The sequence below is a fragment of the Microcaecilia unicolor genome, chromosome 7 (assembly GCF_901765095.1).
Source record: "Microcaecilia unicolor chromosome 7, aMicUni1.1, whole genome shotgun sequence".
Taxonomy (NCBI): Eukaryota; Metazoa; Chordata; class Amphibia; order Gymnophiona; family Siphonopidae; genus Microcaecilia; species Microcaecilia unicolor.
Genome location: NC_044037.1, coordinates 189,536,123 through 189,554,610, shown reverse-complemented (window position 1 = coordinate 189,554,610; position 18,488 = coordinate 189,536,123). Strand labels below are relative to the sequence as shown.

Genomic DNA, 18,488 nt, shown 5'->3' with positions numbered 1-18,488 from the left:
GGCCATGTTAGGTGTCCATTTTGTTAGAGCAGTAAGGGGTTCTTTTACTAAGGCGCGCCAAAAAATGGCCTGTGCTAGTGTAGGCGCATGTTTTGGACACGCGCAGGTCCATTTTTCAGTGCACCTGCAAAAAAAGGCCTCTTTTTTTGGCCAAAAATGGACATGCGACAAAATAAAAATTGGTGCGTATCTATTTTGGGTCTGAGACCTTATCGTCACCCACTGACTTAGTGGTAAGGTCTGATGCATTAATCAGGCGGTAATTGTCAGAACGCATACACTGTCGATTACTGCCTGGTTAGCGCCGCAAGGCAGAAAATAACAAATATTTTTGGACGCACATAAAAATTTGAATTACCGCCCAGGGCACGCAGTAGCCAGGCGGTAGTTCTAATTTGACACGTGTTGTAAGCCCATACTCGCCTACACGCTTTAGTAAACGTGTTGGACTAGTGTTTCTCCTAGAAGGGTTACTGTCTGGTTTGTTGTCTTCCTTGTGGATAATTACTTCTGTTTTTGTCATCATTCACTATGTGAAAATGAGATTCAGAAGATCCAAGCAGTGGCCATGCTATGACCTTATAGTAAGAAACTCTCAAAGTAGTTTTAATTTTGTTTAAATATTTTAATGAAGCATGTACTCAGGAACAGTGTCAAACAGCACTAGAGGCCCTTTTACTAAGCTATGCTAGTAAAAGGGCTTAGTGTGTCCTAATGCAGGTCTTCCTTCACGCTAAGCCCATTTCCAGCGCGGCCGTAATCAAGGCATTTTTCTATTTCTTGAGTTTCTGGCCATTCGCAGGCGCCCATTTAAAACAAATACCGTGGGAACACTTACTGCCGCCTATTTAGAAGGCGCTATCCCCCGGATTCTATATAGTGCGCTTAGATTTAGCCGCCGCAGATTTTATAACATCGTGCGTAACTTAATTGGCTTAAACTAATAAGCATTGATATTAACACTTAACAAGCAATAATGAGCACTAATTGGCACTGATTAGAATTTAGGTGCACAACTTGCTAAGCATATTCTGCAAAGATGTGCACCGAACTTATAACACACGTAGGCAAAAGGGGCATGGTTATGGGCGGGGAAATGGGCATTTTGTGAGCGTTCTGAAATTTAGACACCTAGTTATAGAATATGGTCCAATGCAACTAAATCTATGCGCCGGGAACTACGCCGTGTTTTAGTTGCTGTAAATGGATGTGCGCAGATTTAGGCGATGAAATATCAACTAAGCATATTCTACAATCGGCGCCTAAGGTGCTGATTATAGAATAAGCATAGTTGGCACCGATTTCAGCGTGGATTTTTTAGGCGCCATATATACGGAATCTCCTCCTGCGTGCTCACACGTTATGGATGCGCTCACCAGTTAGTGTGCCAGTGATATCAGCGCAGTAGCTGAATTCTGCATCAACTCTCATGCACCACCCTGATACATCCCTCCAAAAAAATAAATAAATAAATACCACACGTTTAGCTTTACCTCGTCCTGCATTAGGTCATTTTCCTGCATTAAGAACGCATTACCACTTAATGCGGCTTAGTAAAAGGGTCCCTATACTTTCCATTTATCCACAGGAGGGACACAGAAGGGCAGCAGCAGTGTGAGCTTTGTCATTCTGCCCTACCATTTTGCTTCAGCATTATTTTCAAGAGACGATAATTAAAGGTGGGAGGACAAATCGTTTTCTGTAGCCATTCAATCCTCAGCCTCTACAGAGACTTCCAGCCAGGCTGATGATTACTGAAAACTGTGATGGTGGATTTACAGATCCTTGTCTATTAGAAGCAAGAAGGAAAGCAACCATCTCTAACACACAAGGGGCCATGTTTACTAAGGTGCGCTAGCGTTTTTAGCGCGTGCTAAAATTAGTGCGCTAAACACTAGACACCCATATATTTCTGTGTTGGGGGTGTCTCTAGCATTTAGAACGTGCTAAAAAACGCTAGTGCGCCTATAGCTTACTAAACAGGGCCCAAGGCAGTGAAATCACTTTTTATGCACTTAGATTCTGAATAGTGAAACAGAGTACAAAACTCAAGATATCTTTTTTTTTTCTTCCTCTGGAACTAACATCCTGCAAACAATTACATCATGACATGGCTCATTAGGCCAATAAAAAGAGCAGCAGTTCCAACTGACTCCAAGCTTTATTGCCTAACTACACCCTACAAGGCCTACATGGTGTCATTAGACAAAGACTATTGTAATTAACTGATTAAATCACCTTCATAGGAAAAATAAAATCTTCAATGTCATCTTCTAATTTCACAGGACCATTTCAGGGTGCATAAAAATAATTTTAACTAAAAAAACTCAGCAGAATTACTCCCTTAAGAGTCCATTTACATAATGTCCCCCGGATTCTATATATGGCGCTTTGAGTTGAACACGCATATTTGGACACACTTCCAATTTGCGTATGCAACTTAATTGATTAATGAGCCAATCAGCACCCATAGACAACAAGCAATTATCGGCACTAATTGGCAATAATTAGAATTTACGTGCGCATGTTTTTAGGTGTATTCTATAAAAAGGTGCGTGTAAATTCTAGTGCATGGATCTGAAAAGGGAGTGTGGCCACGGGAGGGGCATGGGCCGGTCAGGGGAATTCCTAAAATTTATGCACCTTGTTATAAAATTAGCGGGATTCACGCCTAACTTATATGTGGGTTTTCATTGGTGTAAATGGTAGTGCCTAAATGTAGATGCGGTTCCCAGTGCCAGGTGATATTCTATAAACTGCGCCTAACTGTAAGCATGGTTTATAGAATAGCGATAAGCGCTATTTTTTATGCCGATTTTGGCCTATTGTAACAGTAGAGTTTTGTTCATAGTTCACTACAAGAAATTCCCCTCCGAGAAAAACTGCACTGGCTCCCAATAAAAGAACATATTGCTTTCAAAATCTGCACCCTGGTTCATAAAATTATCTACAACGAAGCCCTGGGATCATGACAGACCTCATAGACCTACCAACCAGAAACACAACAGGATCAACACAAACATACCTAAATCTCCATTACCCAAGCTGCAAAGGACTTAAATACAAATCAACCTATGCATCCAGCTTTTCCTACATAAGCACACAACTATGGAACACATTACCAAAAGCCGTGAAAACAACTTATGATCACCTAAACTTCCAGAAATCCTTAAAAACTAACCTGTTCAAAAAGGCATACCCTACCCACCCAACTTAAATGCCTGTACCCTGCAACACAACAAAACCAAAGCTCGTAATTGACATATAATAACTCTTCCTCTCTACGATTCCCTAATGTGTCTGTACACACGAACCTTATTCTACCACAACATTACTGTATTTGTTCATACCAGAATTGGCGAACGCCTTTATGGTACTATGTAAGCCACATTGAGCCTGCAAATAGGTGGGAAAATGTGGGATGCAAATGTAACAAATAAATAAATAAATACCAAGCTGATGTAAAGCGAAAGCATCAAAAAGCAGTTGAAAACTGATGTACATAAACATTTTCACACACTGGTTTTCCCATAACAGATAACCACATCTCCATAGATGTACTTCTCTCTGTTTTTGAAACTGTCCATAGGAAATTCATGCATGTCAGTTTTCCACTGGGCTTGCTTAGATGAGAGTCTCAGTATAAAACTAATTGCTATTTTTGCACCAATACTGAAATACTGCAAAAGACGTATCTCCTTGTTATCTCACACAGGGGCCCTTTTACTAAGCCCCGTAGGTGCCTACGCGCGCCCAACACGTATCAATATTGAGTTACCGCATGGCCCTTGCAGTAATTTCATTTTTGATGTCCATCCGCTACGCACACACCAGAAAATATTTCCGCGGGCAGTAATCGGCATTTTACGCATGTAGACCATTACTGCCCGGTTACCGCGTGAGAACTTACCGCTAGGTCAATGGCTAGCAGTAAGGTCTCAGACCCAAAATGGACGCGGGGCCATTTTCATTTTGCCGCACGCCTATTTTTGGCAAAAACATTTTTTAAAAGGCATTTGTTACCGGTGTGCTGAAAAATGATTCTGCACACGCCCAAAACACACGTCTACACTACCGCAAGCCATTTTTCAGCGCATCTTTGTAAAAGGGCCTCACAATTTTTAGGTGAACCTGGATAACCAAACAACATAACACAAATTGGTGTATGAAACCTGTATTAAAGATAGAAATTAAACTTTTCCTCCTATACTTACAGGCTCATCGCCTTACTCAGATAGCTGAAAACTTTGATCTCATTTTATAGAACTGCATAAAAATTGTGGCGGTAAAACAGTTCTCAGTGCCCCATTGAGTACTTTGCTAATGGAGCTACTCAGAATTTGTGATCAGGAACAATAAATCACCAGTTTAATCGTTGTAGTACAAATAATTGCAACTGATGCAGCGCTTGTATCAAACGGATAGTTGTCAAAGTAGGAATTTGTGCCAAAATGTAGTATAGTGGGCCCAGATGGAATAATAAGAACAATGGAGCCTCAAACTAGAGGAGGCAAGATTTATTGAAGGTAGGAATTTGGACATCCAGGTGAGGATGTGCATTTTTGCCTCCTAGTATTTTACAAAAGGCTTACTGAAGGCACAGCCTTTTTCTGACATAAGTTTGAGAATTAGGCACGATTAGGCAGCTGCCTAGGGTGGCATTTTCTTAGAGCAGCAAAAGCATAACAATAGTTGCAGACAAATATATAAACTCAAGGAACCATCAGAACATAAATTAACCTACATTTTATAGGATGCTGGTGTGATGATCATAATTGTTGAGTATATCAAAATCTTGGGAAGGGGGTTCAGGCTAGGGATATGAAAATTAATGGGGAGTGGTGGGGGGGCTATAAGGTTGAATGTTGCCTAGGGTGCCCACTGCTCTTGCACCAGCTTTGCATGGGCAGCTTTCAGCATGTACAGCCATCACACAAAGGAACACATTCAAACAAGAGAGTGGCATTGCTCAGGGTTTGTAACGCTTAACTGCTAGATCAGCGTTTTTTTAACCAGTGTGCTGTGGCACATTGGTGTGCAACAGCTGATCCCCTGGCATGCTACGGGAGTTGGACCAGCTCAATTTGTGCCAGAATGGAGTAAGTTTTCTTGTCTCCAGCGGTTGGTGACAGGGAGCAGTGATTCATACAGCCTGCTCACATCAACCCTGGAGCCTTCTATCTGGCACTTCCCGCCTTTGTGGAAGCAGGAAGTTACATAGAGAGAAGGCTCCGGAATTGATGAGAGCCTAATTATAAAAATGAATCGCTGTTCCATGCCAAGGACCATTAGAGACAAGAAAACTTTTAAAACGCACACGGGGGGAGGGGGGGGGGGTCAACAGAGACACGGGGAGATGCTGGACTATTTTTGTGGGGGTGGGGGGAAGAGAAGGTAAATGCTGTACTATTTTTGTGAGGTGGGGGGAGGGAAGATAAAATGCTGGACTCTTTGTGAGGGGGTGTGCCTTGACAATTTTAGTGCCGTATAAGTGTGCAACGAGATGAAAAAAGTTGAAAATCTCTGTGCTAGATCTTATAAAACTAAAATTCAAGGAAGAGCCAGTTAAGGAGCTGAGATTAAAAAAAACACGTCTGATACTAAACACCAGAGAAGTAAGTCCCCTCACACTTGTGCTAACCCCAGGTCCAAACAAGCAGTTAGGTGACATTTATGTGTGCCTTGGAGCACGTGTAAATGCCAATATCTAGTTTTTAAGTGTTTATATATTACCGTTGCAAAATCAGCATAACATGCAGACTTTTCCTAACCACCCAAACACACACCTATAACTGAAACCGGGAATGCTGCTGATCAACACATGTAAGTTGTGGATTTCTAAAACAGCTATTTAAACATGTAAATGCTATGCAATCCTTCTAAAATTACCTGCAATATCTGGTGCCTAATTATCAAAATGTGCACATCACCAAACAAACAAAAGTAATTCTTTAGCAGGCTGCCTAACTTAGGGGAACTTTTAGTAAGCCGCATGGCTCTTGCAATAATTTCATTTTTGGCGCGCGTCCGATACGCGCAGCTGAAAAATAATTTTTATTTCTAGACATGCGTATCGGACGCGTTTCAAGAGGCATTTGACGCACGTAGGTCATTACTGCCTGGTTACTGCATGAGACTTTACCACTAGGTCAATGGCTGGCAGTAAGGTCTCAGACCCAAAATGGAAGCGCAGCAATTTTGATTTTGTCGCACGTCCAATTTCGGCAAAATATTTTTTTTTAAAGTTTTTTTTACAGGTGCGCTGAAAAGTGGATCGGTGCGTGCCCAAAACCCACGCCTACACTACTGCAAGCCATTTTTCAGCGCACCTCAGTAAAAGGACCCCTTAGGCAGCAAGAATATACATTACACCAGTTTTCTAAGTGCACGCATACTTAATCTGTGAAAATTACCCCACATAAGGTACACACACAAATTTAGAGATGTTATTTTGTATGTACAACTTGCTTGGTTTATTATACATGTAAGCGATAGCTCCTCCCTATCTCTGGCCCCAAGAACACCACCACTCAGGTCAGATAAACTTATGCATGCTCTGGCTGTTTGCACATAAGTTTAGAAGCGCATACTCTGGGCAATTTTATGAAAGATTAAACACTAATTTACCCACAGAAATACCTTGAAAAAGTACCCCATTAGAGGGAAGTGCATTTGTTTGAAACAACATAGGAAATGTTAAATTGACATTTCCTATGTCGTTTCGTGGAGCTGACAAATTAATATGAGCAAAGAAAACACAAAAATGTTATATTTCTCATGTGCTATCAATAGTGCTCACCCTTCTGAAAGGGCACACACTGCTGGCACAGAGTGTGTACTCTCGCATGCGCCAACAGTGCACACATATGCACACTACAGAAAAATAGTGCACATTTCCAAGAGAGTGCACGCTCTTTCCCCTGGATTCTAAATACGGCGCCCACAATTGCATGCACAAATTAACACGCCCTTATCAATAATTGGGTGCTAACAACCAATTGCTGAAGTTAATTGGTACTCACTAAAATATGTGTTCACATCTGGCTGCACGCTATAAGGTATGGCGCCTAACTCATGGCTATTGGCATGACGGAGCATTCTGAAAAGTTGCACACATCGTTATAGAAGGCTGGCATCTAAAGTTAGAAACATCGAAAATGGCCTATCCAGTCTGCCCATCCATATCATCCTCTATCTCTTCCTCCCCCTTAGAGATCCCACATGCCTGTCCCATGCTTTCTTAAATTCAGATAGAGTCCTTGTCTCCACTTCCTCCACCAGGAGGTTGTTATACACATCCACCACCCATTCTGTCAAGAAGTATTTGCTTAGATTGCTTTTGAGTCTATCCCCCTTCAACTTCATTTTATGCCTTGTCCTTCTAGAGCTTCCTTTCAGTTTAGAGACTTGACTCTTGTGCATTTATGCTGCAGAGATATTTAAATGTCTCAATCATATCTCCTCTCTCTTGTCTTTCTTCCGAGGTATATCTATGAGTCTGTCTTTATATGTTTTAAGATGAAGACCACTGACCATTTTAGTAGCCACCCTCTGGACCAACTCCATATTGGTTATATCTTTTTTAAAGTGCGGTATCTAGAACTGCACACAGTACTCTAAATGGGAGTCTCACTAGAGACTTATACAGAGGCACTATCACCTCCTTTTTCCTGTTGGTCATTCCTCTCCCTATGCACCCAAGCATCCTTCTGGCTTTGGCCAACACCTTTTCCACCTGTTTGGCCACCTTGAGATCGTCAGAAACGATCACCCCCAAGTCTCACTCTTCTTTTGAGCAGAGAAGTACTTCTCCACCTAAATGGTACTGCTCCCTTGGATTTCTGTAGCTCAAGTAAATGACCCTGCATTTTTTAGCATTAAATTATAGCTACCAATTTCCGGACCATTCTTCTAGCTTAGCAAGATCCCTCCTCATTTATCCACACCAGCAGGGGTGTCTACCCTATTACAGAGTTTTGTATCATCCTCAAAGAAGCAAATTTTACCCAACAGCCCTTCTGCAATAGATGTTACAAAGATGTTAAAAAGAACTGTGCCAAGGGCTGATCCCTCCCTGTGGTACACCACTGGTCACAACCTTTTCCTCTGAGTAAACTCCATTTACCACCACCCTCTGTCTTCTTTCACTTAACTAGTTTCTAACCCAGTTAGTGACTTTTCGGTCCAAACCAAGGGCATGTAAGAACTGGAGCTAAGCGTGATTCTATAAAGGGTAGTGTCAAGAGATATGCAGTCAACTGGTTATCTAAAGCAGTGTTTCTCAACCTAGTTGTTGGGGCACACCCAGCTAGTCAGGATATCCACAATGAACAAGCATGAGATAGATTTGGATACCAAGGAGACAGTACATGTAAATCTCTCTCATGCATATTCATTGGGGATATCCTGAAAACTCAACTGGTTGGGTGTGCCCCAAGGATTGGGTTGAGAAGCACTCATCTACAGGCAGTGACAAGCTGCCATAGGAGCCCAGGAACTGCCCGTACATTTCCTAATCTGCAGTGGAGTAGTATGGTGATGTAAGTCTACTTGGATACACAAAATTAAAGGTCAAAGGGCCTGGCCACTTGTTCACTGGCAGTGTAGGAGACCCAAGTTTGATTCCCAGGTTCAATTTCTGCTCCACGTATGACTGGGGATACTGTAGAAGAATCATTCACAGCCCCAGGGGAAAAGAGTTTCAGTCATTGACCTGTGGCAAAACCTAATATCCAGATTCAGGATCCACGTTTAGCATCTTCCAGAAGGAGCTGCGGTCTGTGGATTGTGGCATAAGATTGTCATTGTAAAAAAACAAGAGCAAACAAGTAAGTTGAAGGTGGTATCTTTTTCATGGGCCAGCTTTAAATATTTGTGACTGACTTGATAGTTATGCCTCCTTGATTTGATGAAGGAAACATAAGGCCTGATATTCAGAAAGGTTTAATTTCCTGCTGAGTTAAACCACGTTAAACACATCAGGAGGGGATATTCACAGCACTTAACTGGACAGTGCTGTTCAGAATCTCCTATGACCACCACAGCACTGTCCAGGCAGTATCAGGGTGGTCCAGGGGCAGAGCTATTTACCCAGTTATCGGCAATATTCAGTCCGCTAACCGGCTAAGTAAGTGGATTAAGTTAGGACCTGGTCTGGATATCGGCTGGTGCACAGGTATTCTGGATAGCCATGCTGACCCGGATATTCAATGCCGATTACAAGACAAGGACCAGCATTGAAGTTCTGAGCTTAATTCAGCCTGCGGCTCTCAGCAGCTTAAAAAAGGATGACTGGCGTAGGCTAGATATCATCTCAAATGTTCTTAAAAGCTAGTCACAAATGTATTAATTTAGTCCACTGTTAGCCTTTATTTCTACCACAGAAATCCAGAACGATATAGAGGACCATGTTGTATGTGACATGGGACCCTGTGGTCTCTGCACCACAACTACCATCACAAACAGCACAGATTTAATTGCCAGTGCTGGCACAAGGGCATACAGAGTACAGTGCTCTGAACCCTAAGAATTTGCCCTGCCATAGGCGTCGAGTCCGTGGGTGCTGTGGGTGCTCAAGCGACCCCAATATTTTGGGATCCGCGCAGCGGTGTGCTGGAGCCAGCGAGACATTTGTTAATTTTTTAAGAATTTTGGGTGCTACTTTAACAACCGGCTCTCAAAATTTAGGCTCGGATCCCCTCTCAGCATCGTTGTCCTCCCCCTCCTCCTCCTCCTCCTGTGGCTTATTTGTGCATCTTCTCTCCCCACTGCCCGCCCCACCCCCCCATACAGCACCTCTATGGCTCACCTTCAGCCCTCGGAGGCAGGACAGGCTGAAGGAAGGCAGCTGGGATTGGCTGAAGCAGCCTGCTCTTGCCGAAGCATGCCACTAGCACTGCTTTAAAAAAATTAAACGCAGCAGAACAAGAAGAGGCAAGGAGCGGAGGTGCGAGTGAGTTGCTCTATACAAGTTGTTGTTCTTTACTGTTGGTAGCATTTTTATTTGATCTCACACGTTAAACATGCTGGCTTGGGCTTCTGCAGCATAGGGATGTACACAGAGGAAGTATTGGTTTCATCGGTTAGAGTACTAATTTGTCCTAAATTTTTAAATCAGTGTGTCATTGGAAGAAGCTGGTTATAGGGACTCCCTATATTCATGCAGAGATGTTAACAGACATAACGATATGAGAATCAGGTACTTAACAATCCAACTTACTATTTATAAGTACAATTAAAACCTGGGAGCCTTAACATCTTTTTTTTCCTGTGTCTACATCAAAAGAAAAAGATAGCATGTGAGAACTTGCTCCTTTTGTTTTGTGGATTGTAGTGGTATATTATAAAAATGGACTTGTCTTTTTTATTACTACTGTTTCAAACACAGGTACTGAATAATGAGAGAAGGGCTTCACTCGTGCAGAAGTTCTGTCAAGTCAGTCTAAACATATCAAAACTGTCCAGTTTAGCACAAGTTCCAAGTTCATACAAAGTTAATTATTTTACTTTAATTTGTACAGGAAAATGTGGGATATAAATGTCCTAAATACATAAATAAATAATACGTTCAATGGAAAATAAATTTGTTGGCTCTGGCTGCTTGCTATTATTATCACTGTTTCATTATTGCTACCAATGATTACTTATTTAGGGCATTTGCTTTAAACTTTGTTTTAATTCGTTTACCCAATCCTTACATGCACATGGTTTTGCTTTTTAAACCTAAAGGTGAATCCTAAGGGTGGTTGAATAATTAGGTGTAAACTGTGTTTCTGACTTTACTTGTTTTGGACTGCTTTGAGTCCTGCTGATCTGTACAGCTGCTGTCAGGAATTTTGGAAGATGGAAATGAGAAGATAATAATTAAGTTTTAGATGTATTATATATATGACAGTTTTTTGAAAGTGCATCTGCCAGAACTGGTTTAAGACATGGCTGCAGGACACAAGAAAAACCTCAGTCACTGGCCTTCAATCTCCAGAATAGCGGTGGTAAATCTCCAGCTTTGAGATGGGCTACCCTTGGCATCTCTGAACTCCTTTACCTTTGCTGGCAGTGATACTGAGCCCCACCAGCCAAATAAATAGACTGCTGCTCCCTGCTACTTGTTTCTGGCTCTGAGCAGCATGCCAGTACTTCTTACGCAAGTATGCATTCATTCAACGCCCCCAATCATTTTGTAAAGTCGGCTCCTATGGGCCCTGCCACAGTAGGCCTGAAGCATATTCATGACATATTATCAAGATGTTTGTATTACTGCTACCCATAGTCATTGTACTCAAATGCTGAACTAAGGGCCTACTATTTCATCATCCTAATCATACCAATAACTCCTAATATTAGCCATAAACTCTACAAACATCTAATAATTGCTGTACATCTACTAATTCAGAGACTTTTTTTTTCCTTGTAGACATTTTAACTTACAGTTTCATATCCATTTGAAGGAACTGGACATGAGTGACAAACCACAATCTTTATCAGTTCGACCTACCTCCATGGCAACCAGAACTTGCAACTTTCTCACAAACCAGCCAAGCTTCCCTCCCCCCCCTTCCTTTCTTCTTCCTTCTCCTGTACATAAAGTATTTATCAATACAAACTGCTTCAGATAGTCTAATACATTCATTAATATAGAGATATATTGCAAATGAATAAAGGCCATGGCATTTTTATGCTTAATGTTAAAGAGGAATTTTGGGACAGCAAGATAGCATGTCCTTTCCATGCATTTAGGGGTCAGGTGCAAGTCACAACTCTCAATTTCTTGGTGGCTGCTGTCTGCAATCTCTTGTTCTCAACATCGTGAGGTACTGTGCTAGGAACACATTAGCATTTTTAGCGCAAGCTGTAGATGCCCATAATATTTCTATGGGCGTCTGCACTTTTACCGTGTTCTAATTGTTGACATGCGCTAAACATGCTAGTGCACCTTAGTAAACAGGGCCCTAAATTAGTTGTGCCAATAAGGTAAACATATATATCCTTTCCTTGGGCTCTTAGTTTTGGCAAAAAATTAATCTTCTACCCTAACTAAAAATCATAGCACAAACCACAAAAGATGGCGGCCCAAAAACATTTTGCCTTGTCATTCATCCTCTAACTTTAATTTCTAAAAAATTCTGGAAATTTCAGATCCTGCCACAGAAGACATGAAAAGGTTACTTGTACTTGTACAACTGCTGAAGCTGTATTTATCAAAAGGCGATACCTTGTTACCATGCGTCGATATGCATTAATGAGCATCACTTCCCACACCGGGACCTATTTAGGGGAGAAGTTATCAATGTAGGCTACCATTAAGACTGGCTATTTTACCACAAGTCGTGCTATGTTAACATACGGTCTCATTTCATAAAATGAGACGTGTTAAAATAGCATGACTTGTGTTCTTATGTTGTGGTAAAATACCCTGTCTTAAAGGTAGCCCATGATAATAATTCTCCCCCCTCCCTTAATAATAAAGTATGCAGTAGCAGCTTTTAGTAAATCTATCCCATAAATCTAATACTACACCTGCCAAAAACAAAATTAATAACTAAATGTGTCGTATCGCTCCAAAAGAAAAGTCTTCCATACATACTGTATCTAAAAGAAAAATGTAGTTATGTAACTACACTATATCATCCTCACAGAACAAGTATGTACACTTGAATTTTCACTGTAATATTAAGAACCGAGAATACCGTTAAGAGACCTGAAATTTATCTTTTCATTATAACCCAATATATGAACCTTAGATTTTCCAATGAATTTCTACCACACCTAGGAGCTGTATACACTGTACTATTAGCCAATGAGCTTAATCAAAAATGAGTCACATTTACGTAACTAAAAATAAATAAATAAAACTATTTTAAACAAAATATATGTGTCATCTCTTCAGATCTATATCTTTGGCAATAATGCAAATCTATTACATATTTAAGAAAGCCATTCCATCCTAACAGGTATATATTTTACAACTTTTTCCGCATAAAAAAAAAAATCTCAGAAGAAAGAAAATAATCATGAAAATGTTTCATTTATCTGGTTAATAAGAACTATCAAAATGACAGCTTAAAAATATCTGATCTTGTAATGACATGTTCAGCTTAAGGATATCAAAACTTAGAGCCTGGAACCAGGTGCAGTTAATTGTCCATCTACATAACAATTCTGTATTTTGCAGGTCTGTAGACAAAAAAAATTAAGAAACCAAAATGCTAAAGATCCCAGTCCTCAAACCTTTACATCTTATTCCTTTAAATATTTTCTCAAATTATATAGAAAATGGTGTCAGACTCTACACAATGTACTTTACAGATGGAGGCAGGTGAGTAGACAGACACCTGAAAATCAGCTACGATTTCAGTTATGTAACACAGAAAGTATAAGCAACACTACAAGAAGCTACTTTCTTTGTGCTCAAAACATATTGAAAATACCAACCAAACGCATCCATGCTGCACTTGTAAGAGCTGCTAAACTATATCAGAAGCTGTACTACCTGGAATTTAGGAAAAGGAATGGGACTTTATATACTGCCTTTCTGTGGTTTTTGCAACTACATTCAAAGCAGTTTACATAGTATATACAGGTACTTATTTGTACCTGGGGCAATGGAGGGTTAGGTGACTTGCTCAGAGTCACAGGGAGCTGCAGTGAGAATTGAACCCAATTTCCCAGGATCAAAGTCCGCTGCACTAACAACTAGCCTACTCCGTAAGTAACTGGTCTATAGCTTTCCCAGTAAAAAAAAAAAAAAACAACTTGAGCACAATTTTTTCAATTAGTTTAAAATCTAGGTCTAAGAATACCAATTTTCAGTTACTGTTACAGTTCAGAACAAAATGCTTTCCAGCGCACAGTTAACCACTTTGGGTCAACTAAAGAACATGTTACAAGAGTGAATTAAAAAAAAACTGTCATTTTTGGCATAGCCCCCTCCCCCCATGTCCATAAGTACACAAATAATTTGAAAATCATGATGGAAAGGAAATATCCCTGCTCTGACTCTTAGTAATTGTTGGGCTTACTTGATTACTAGAAATGTCTAGTGTTTCCTACCTGGTACAGGTAAACACCAGCTGCCAAATGCCACCCTGGGGTAGTTCAGACCAGTAAGCAGGTTCATATGTAGGTGAAGCACTTAGAAAAACAGGAACTAGTTGGCAACGTGCACTGCCCTACTTCCCTCAGTAAAGCCACCTTTTGTCAGTGAGAGGATCCCACAGACGAAAGGAGCCCACACATAGATCACACTAGGGAACTGGATAGAAAAGGGTGGATGTTGAAAAAAAGACTTACTGCTCGTCATGTGACCCGGGGAAACATGCTGCCCATTGGGTGTGCTGGAGGTGAGATCAATTGCCATACTGGAGTGCTCTCTTTCGGTCAAAAGCTCACTGTCACCTGCTTTCAGAAAACACACCCTTTTAGTTGCAGCCCAAGGGCTCAATAAGTATTACCACGACATTGTATGTTGCCTTCTTGGGCTGGCCCAGAACCAAAGCCATGCACAGCATGCCACTAACTAATATGAAAACATAATAATATGGAGCCACTTGCTATAGCTACAACAAGCATACATGTTTATAAAAGCAAGCTAACCCTCAGTTGAGGTTTGTTGCTTTCAGTGCCCAACACATGATGCCAGAGCTGGAAAGTACGATAACCATTTTGCTCTCCATAGTCATCTTGGGAAGAAAGCTATGAGCTGAACACTTGCTCTCTTCATTTTAAGAAAGGGAAACCTTGTAAGTTCCTGTAATTACTATTACTGGATTTCTGAGCGACTACAGGAGTTTGGGAAAGTAGAAGGCCAGTTGTGCATTTAATCAGCATGCCAGTTTTCATCTTTTTAAAGAGCGGCGTAATTTCTAGCAAATGACAATGGCTGCATACATCAAAGTTGTATTGCAAAATTTGGCACAAGGCTGGCCAAGGGGAATTCTACCCAAAGTCTGGAAATGAGAGTTCAGTACTCACTTGTAATGTAGCCATCAGTAGCCTCTGTGTCCATAGTCAAAGTGCAGGGCTGAAAAACAAGATGATCCTGTCTTAAACAGATACTTCATAGCTCAGCAAGCAAACAGTTGACTTGAAACAGTTTAGACACACACACATCTATTTCTCCTCACTTGATGAACCCTACGCGAAAGTTCTGCCACCCTCTTATACAGAGGTATTATTAAAGATAAGCGGCTCACAATCAGACTCCTGAAGTGGGATAGGAATGCTTTTCTGAATTAGGTTAGCCAAAGAAATTCCTGGTTATTCGAAAAGACTAAAGCACACATAGACATATGATTTCTGGAGGCAGTTTTCTAAACAAGGAAACTTACTTATGACATTATTTTTAAAGTTGCTTCTCTCAGTTCAAACAAACTTATTTCATCAGAATCTCACTAACGTTCTCACCACTTAGTTCTTCATGTAATCCTTCATCGGTGCACCTGCTTTAAACTTCCCCTATCCATGCACCTGCCTTTGATTATTTCAGTACAGTTGTTGAAGAATTTTGTCATGTTTCATTGTATGTTTGCATTAACAAATAAAGCTTCTGAGTATACTGTAGTATAACATAAAATAACATTTTTAATCACCGGATATTGAAAAACTGATAAGCATACCATCATGTGTTGGACAACAGAGTAAGTTAAACAACTAACTGAAAGACTCCTTTCCTAAGGAGCTTATAAAATCTATGACTGCCACTGCTTTTCACTGTAAATACATTAATAACCATAGCCTTTTCTTTTAAGTAAATAAAAGTTAAAAGAACTGGCATGAAAATCTACATTTTTTTTGCCTTGCCCTTTTCGCCTGTAGTTTCAAAACTCTCCCATCACTAGCAGTTAAATTATTCACAATGAGCCATTTCTGTATTGATCTGCCAAGTATATTTAGCCCTGGCTCCTGGAATTTCTATATTACTTACTGGAAAACAGGCAGCTTCAGTTCTTGTCTCCAAGCCACTTCCCAAAAAATAAATTACAAACTATACATGTATGGGTAGGTATACTCTCTTCTGTGTTCCTCTTGGCTCTGTCTCCCATGTATGGTAGGCAGCTCGAATTCCCAACAGAGACAAGATGATAACACTTAAGTTTCAACCTGCTGTTTATTACCAGCAAGGTTTCCAAAGTGCTGCTAAGTGTTAAAAACACTAGTAGCAAGTTTCAACTTTTGGCACCTTAACTTCCCATGTGAGGTTCCTCAAGATCAAGCAGGAGATTATTGGCTGATTGAAATTTACTTATCTTTAAAACAAAAAAAGGGGGGGGGGGAGGGGAGAAACGTCAGAAATAACAGGAAGAAACGTCCCACCAATGAAACAGTCAACCTTCAGGGCCACAAAGAAAGTTAATCAGAAAGAAATAATTAAAATAGAAGCGATCACCATGTCATGCCTGTGACAGCAGCTCCAAGTTTCCAGTCCTAAGGATTTGACAATCTCCGTGTTAAGTTGTCACAAAGAGGCAAATTTAATCAAACAATTAAAGGCAAGGAGCAAGTGGAAGCACCCCTGCCAGGCTCTCAAAGCAGAAAGACAACTGTACCTGGATTCTTTTTCACACTGGTTAAAAAAAAATCTAGCACACACCTTTTCTAGCAGGAAAAAGAACAAATGAAAAAAAAAAAACCACATACACATAACCTAGGGATGGTCTGGCAGGGAAAGTTACTCAGGAATGTCACGTACTTTCAGGAAAGAAAGAGACAGAGAGGTCACTACTCCAGTAAAGCGATTAACTAGATGAAAAAAACTGGATCCACCGGTTCTTTCCAAAGAAGCTGAGAAAGAAACCTGGAGAAGCAAAGCGAAAAAAAAAAAGGAAGAAGAAGAGGGGGGTTGGAAAACAAGGAGAGGCAACAGAAGAGAAACGCAGGCCAACTTCTCAGGATCTGCTCTGGCCTTTGGCAAATACATATGCACATGTCTATTAGAAAAATATGTATATCCACGCTTTAATATTCATATTATTAAGCGTTTTTCCCTCATTCACTCTTCATTCAATCTTCCATGAATAAATCCATGCTTTGTAAACAGGTGTCAATGCAAGATTATTTTTTTTATTTTATTTAAGACCGGACCCTTTCCTTTACAGGTAGCTATTTTCGCAGGATTTAATCCCAATACAACATTTTCTCCCTGATCAGATCGGGTCAGTATCCCCTTGACAACAACACAAAAAATGTTCTCTTTTAAAAGAAGACGAGACATGTTTTTCTTTAACCCAGTCTAACACCTCACAGAGCAGTCATTGTCACAGCCAGAACAGAGGGAGAGAGCTAGGACGGATCTAACAATATGACTGTACTCTACATCCAGGATTTCCCCTTTTTTCCAAAGGATTATTTTCGCTTAGCAACAAGTCATTTGATCCTCACCCAGCTCCAGAGACGGGTACGTAATTACACTTAACTTTCAAACAGTGCCTCCCCCCACCCCTCAAAAAAATAAATCCTCAGACAGTAAAGCACACCAAATCGAACATAAAGGCACAACTGAATATTCCAAAAGAAAAAAAAAAGGAATAAAGCAAGCCATTAATTACCTTAACAGTGCAATAATTCCATCACCCCTTCCTTTATGTCTTCCCCCTTTCTAACAGATTAAATGCTGTGCTTTCCTTCTCTCCCTCACACATAGATCTGTATTTTTTTTTCCTCCTTTAGTCTGTGTGTGTTGTGCACTGCAGCTGATTGTGGAAACTAAGGCAGGGAAGCTGTAGCTAAGGGTAATCCTGCCTACACTTCCTCCATCTTCAGCAGAGCCAAGCTGGTCAAACAAACCCCGAGAAACAGATCCCTCGGCTGGCCTCCCCCTCCCCAGACACCCTCCCTCCCTGCCAGGCAGGACTGGCGAAGGCGCGCGAGCCGCTCAAGGCGCTCGGCAATCGATTACAGGACGGTCCGCCCCTGCCTCGGCCCCTACGCCGGGGAGGCGGAAGCGGCCGAAGTCTCCTCAGTGCTCTCGCGCTTGCACGGTGGCGACAGCTGAGCTCGCCGATCGCGCGCTCAGCCCCTGATCGCCCGCAGTTGGGGGTTTTCTTGTGGCAGCTCCGCAGCTTCCCGGTACCTGGGATGCGTGCAAGGGTTGGCAGGAGAGGCGGGCGTGTTGCGCTGTTTTGGTGAGATGCTTGATGACCGAGGTTATAAGTGGGGTGGGAGACGGGCGACCAGGAGTTTTGGGGTGTTGTGAGCATAGGAGCCAGATCTGTGGATGCCTTGCCAGTGGGTGATGGTGAGCACCCCCAATACTTAGCAGGCTTCTTCATTGTGTTCAGGGAGGGGTCATTTGTTTGACACCCCCAGTTATTTGGAAATAATTGATCCATCTTTCCCTACCCCGACTCCCAGATTGATTTTGATACTGAAATTCTCTCCATCAGAACGCCGATGAATAGTGGAGGATTGCAAGTAACAGACAGGAGAGTTACTTGGGACGGGGCTTAGGGTGACCTCGACTGGTTAATTACCGTAGCCTTGTACTGTGTCCT

The 18,488-nt window shown here is 41.3% G+C and overlaps 1 protein-coding gene across 1 annotated transcript in view; it reads right to left on the bottom strand.

The window, feature by feature from the left end:
* IKZF2 (IKAROS family zinc finger 2) overlaps nt 1-17,719 on the bottom strand; it is a 405,473-nt gene extending 387,754 nt beyond the window's left edge. Inside the window, exons 1-3 of the mRNA XM_030209307.1 lie at nt 17,544-17,719; nt 14,971-15,019; nt 14,290-14,394 (exon numbers count right to left, since the gene is read on the bottom strand). Coding sequence (XP_030065167.1) covers nt 14,290-14,394; nt 14,971-15,004 — 139 coding nt within the window. The 5' untranslated portion in view covers nt 15,005-15,019; nt 17,544-17,719. The remainder of the gene's footprint in view (nt 1-14,289; nt 14,395-14,970; nt 15,020-17,543) is intronic.
* Nucleotides 17,720-18,488: the final 769 nt, after the last annotated feature.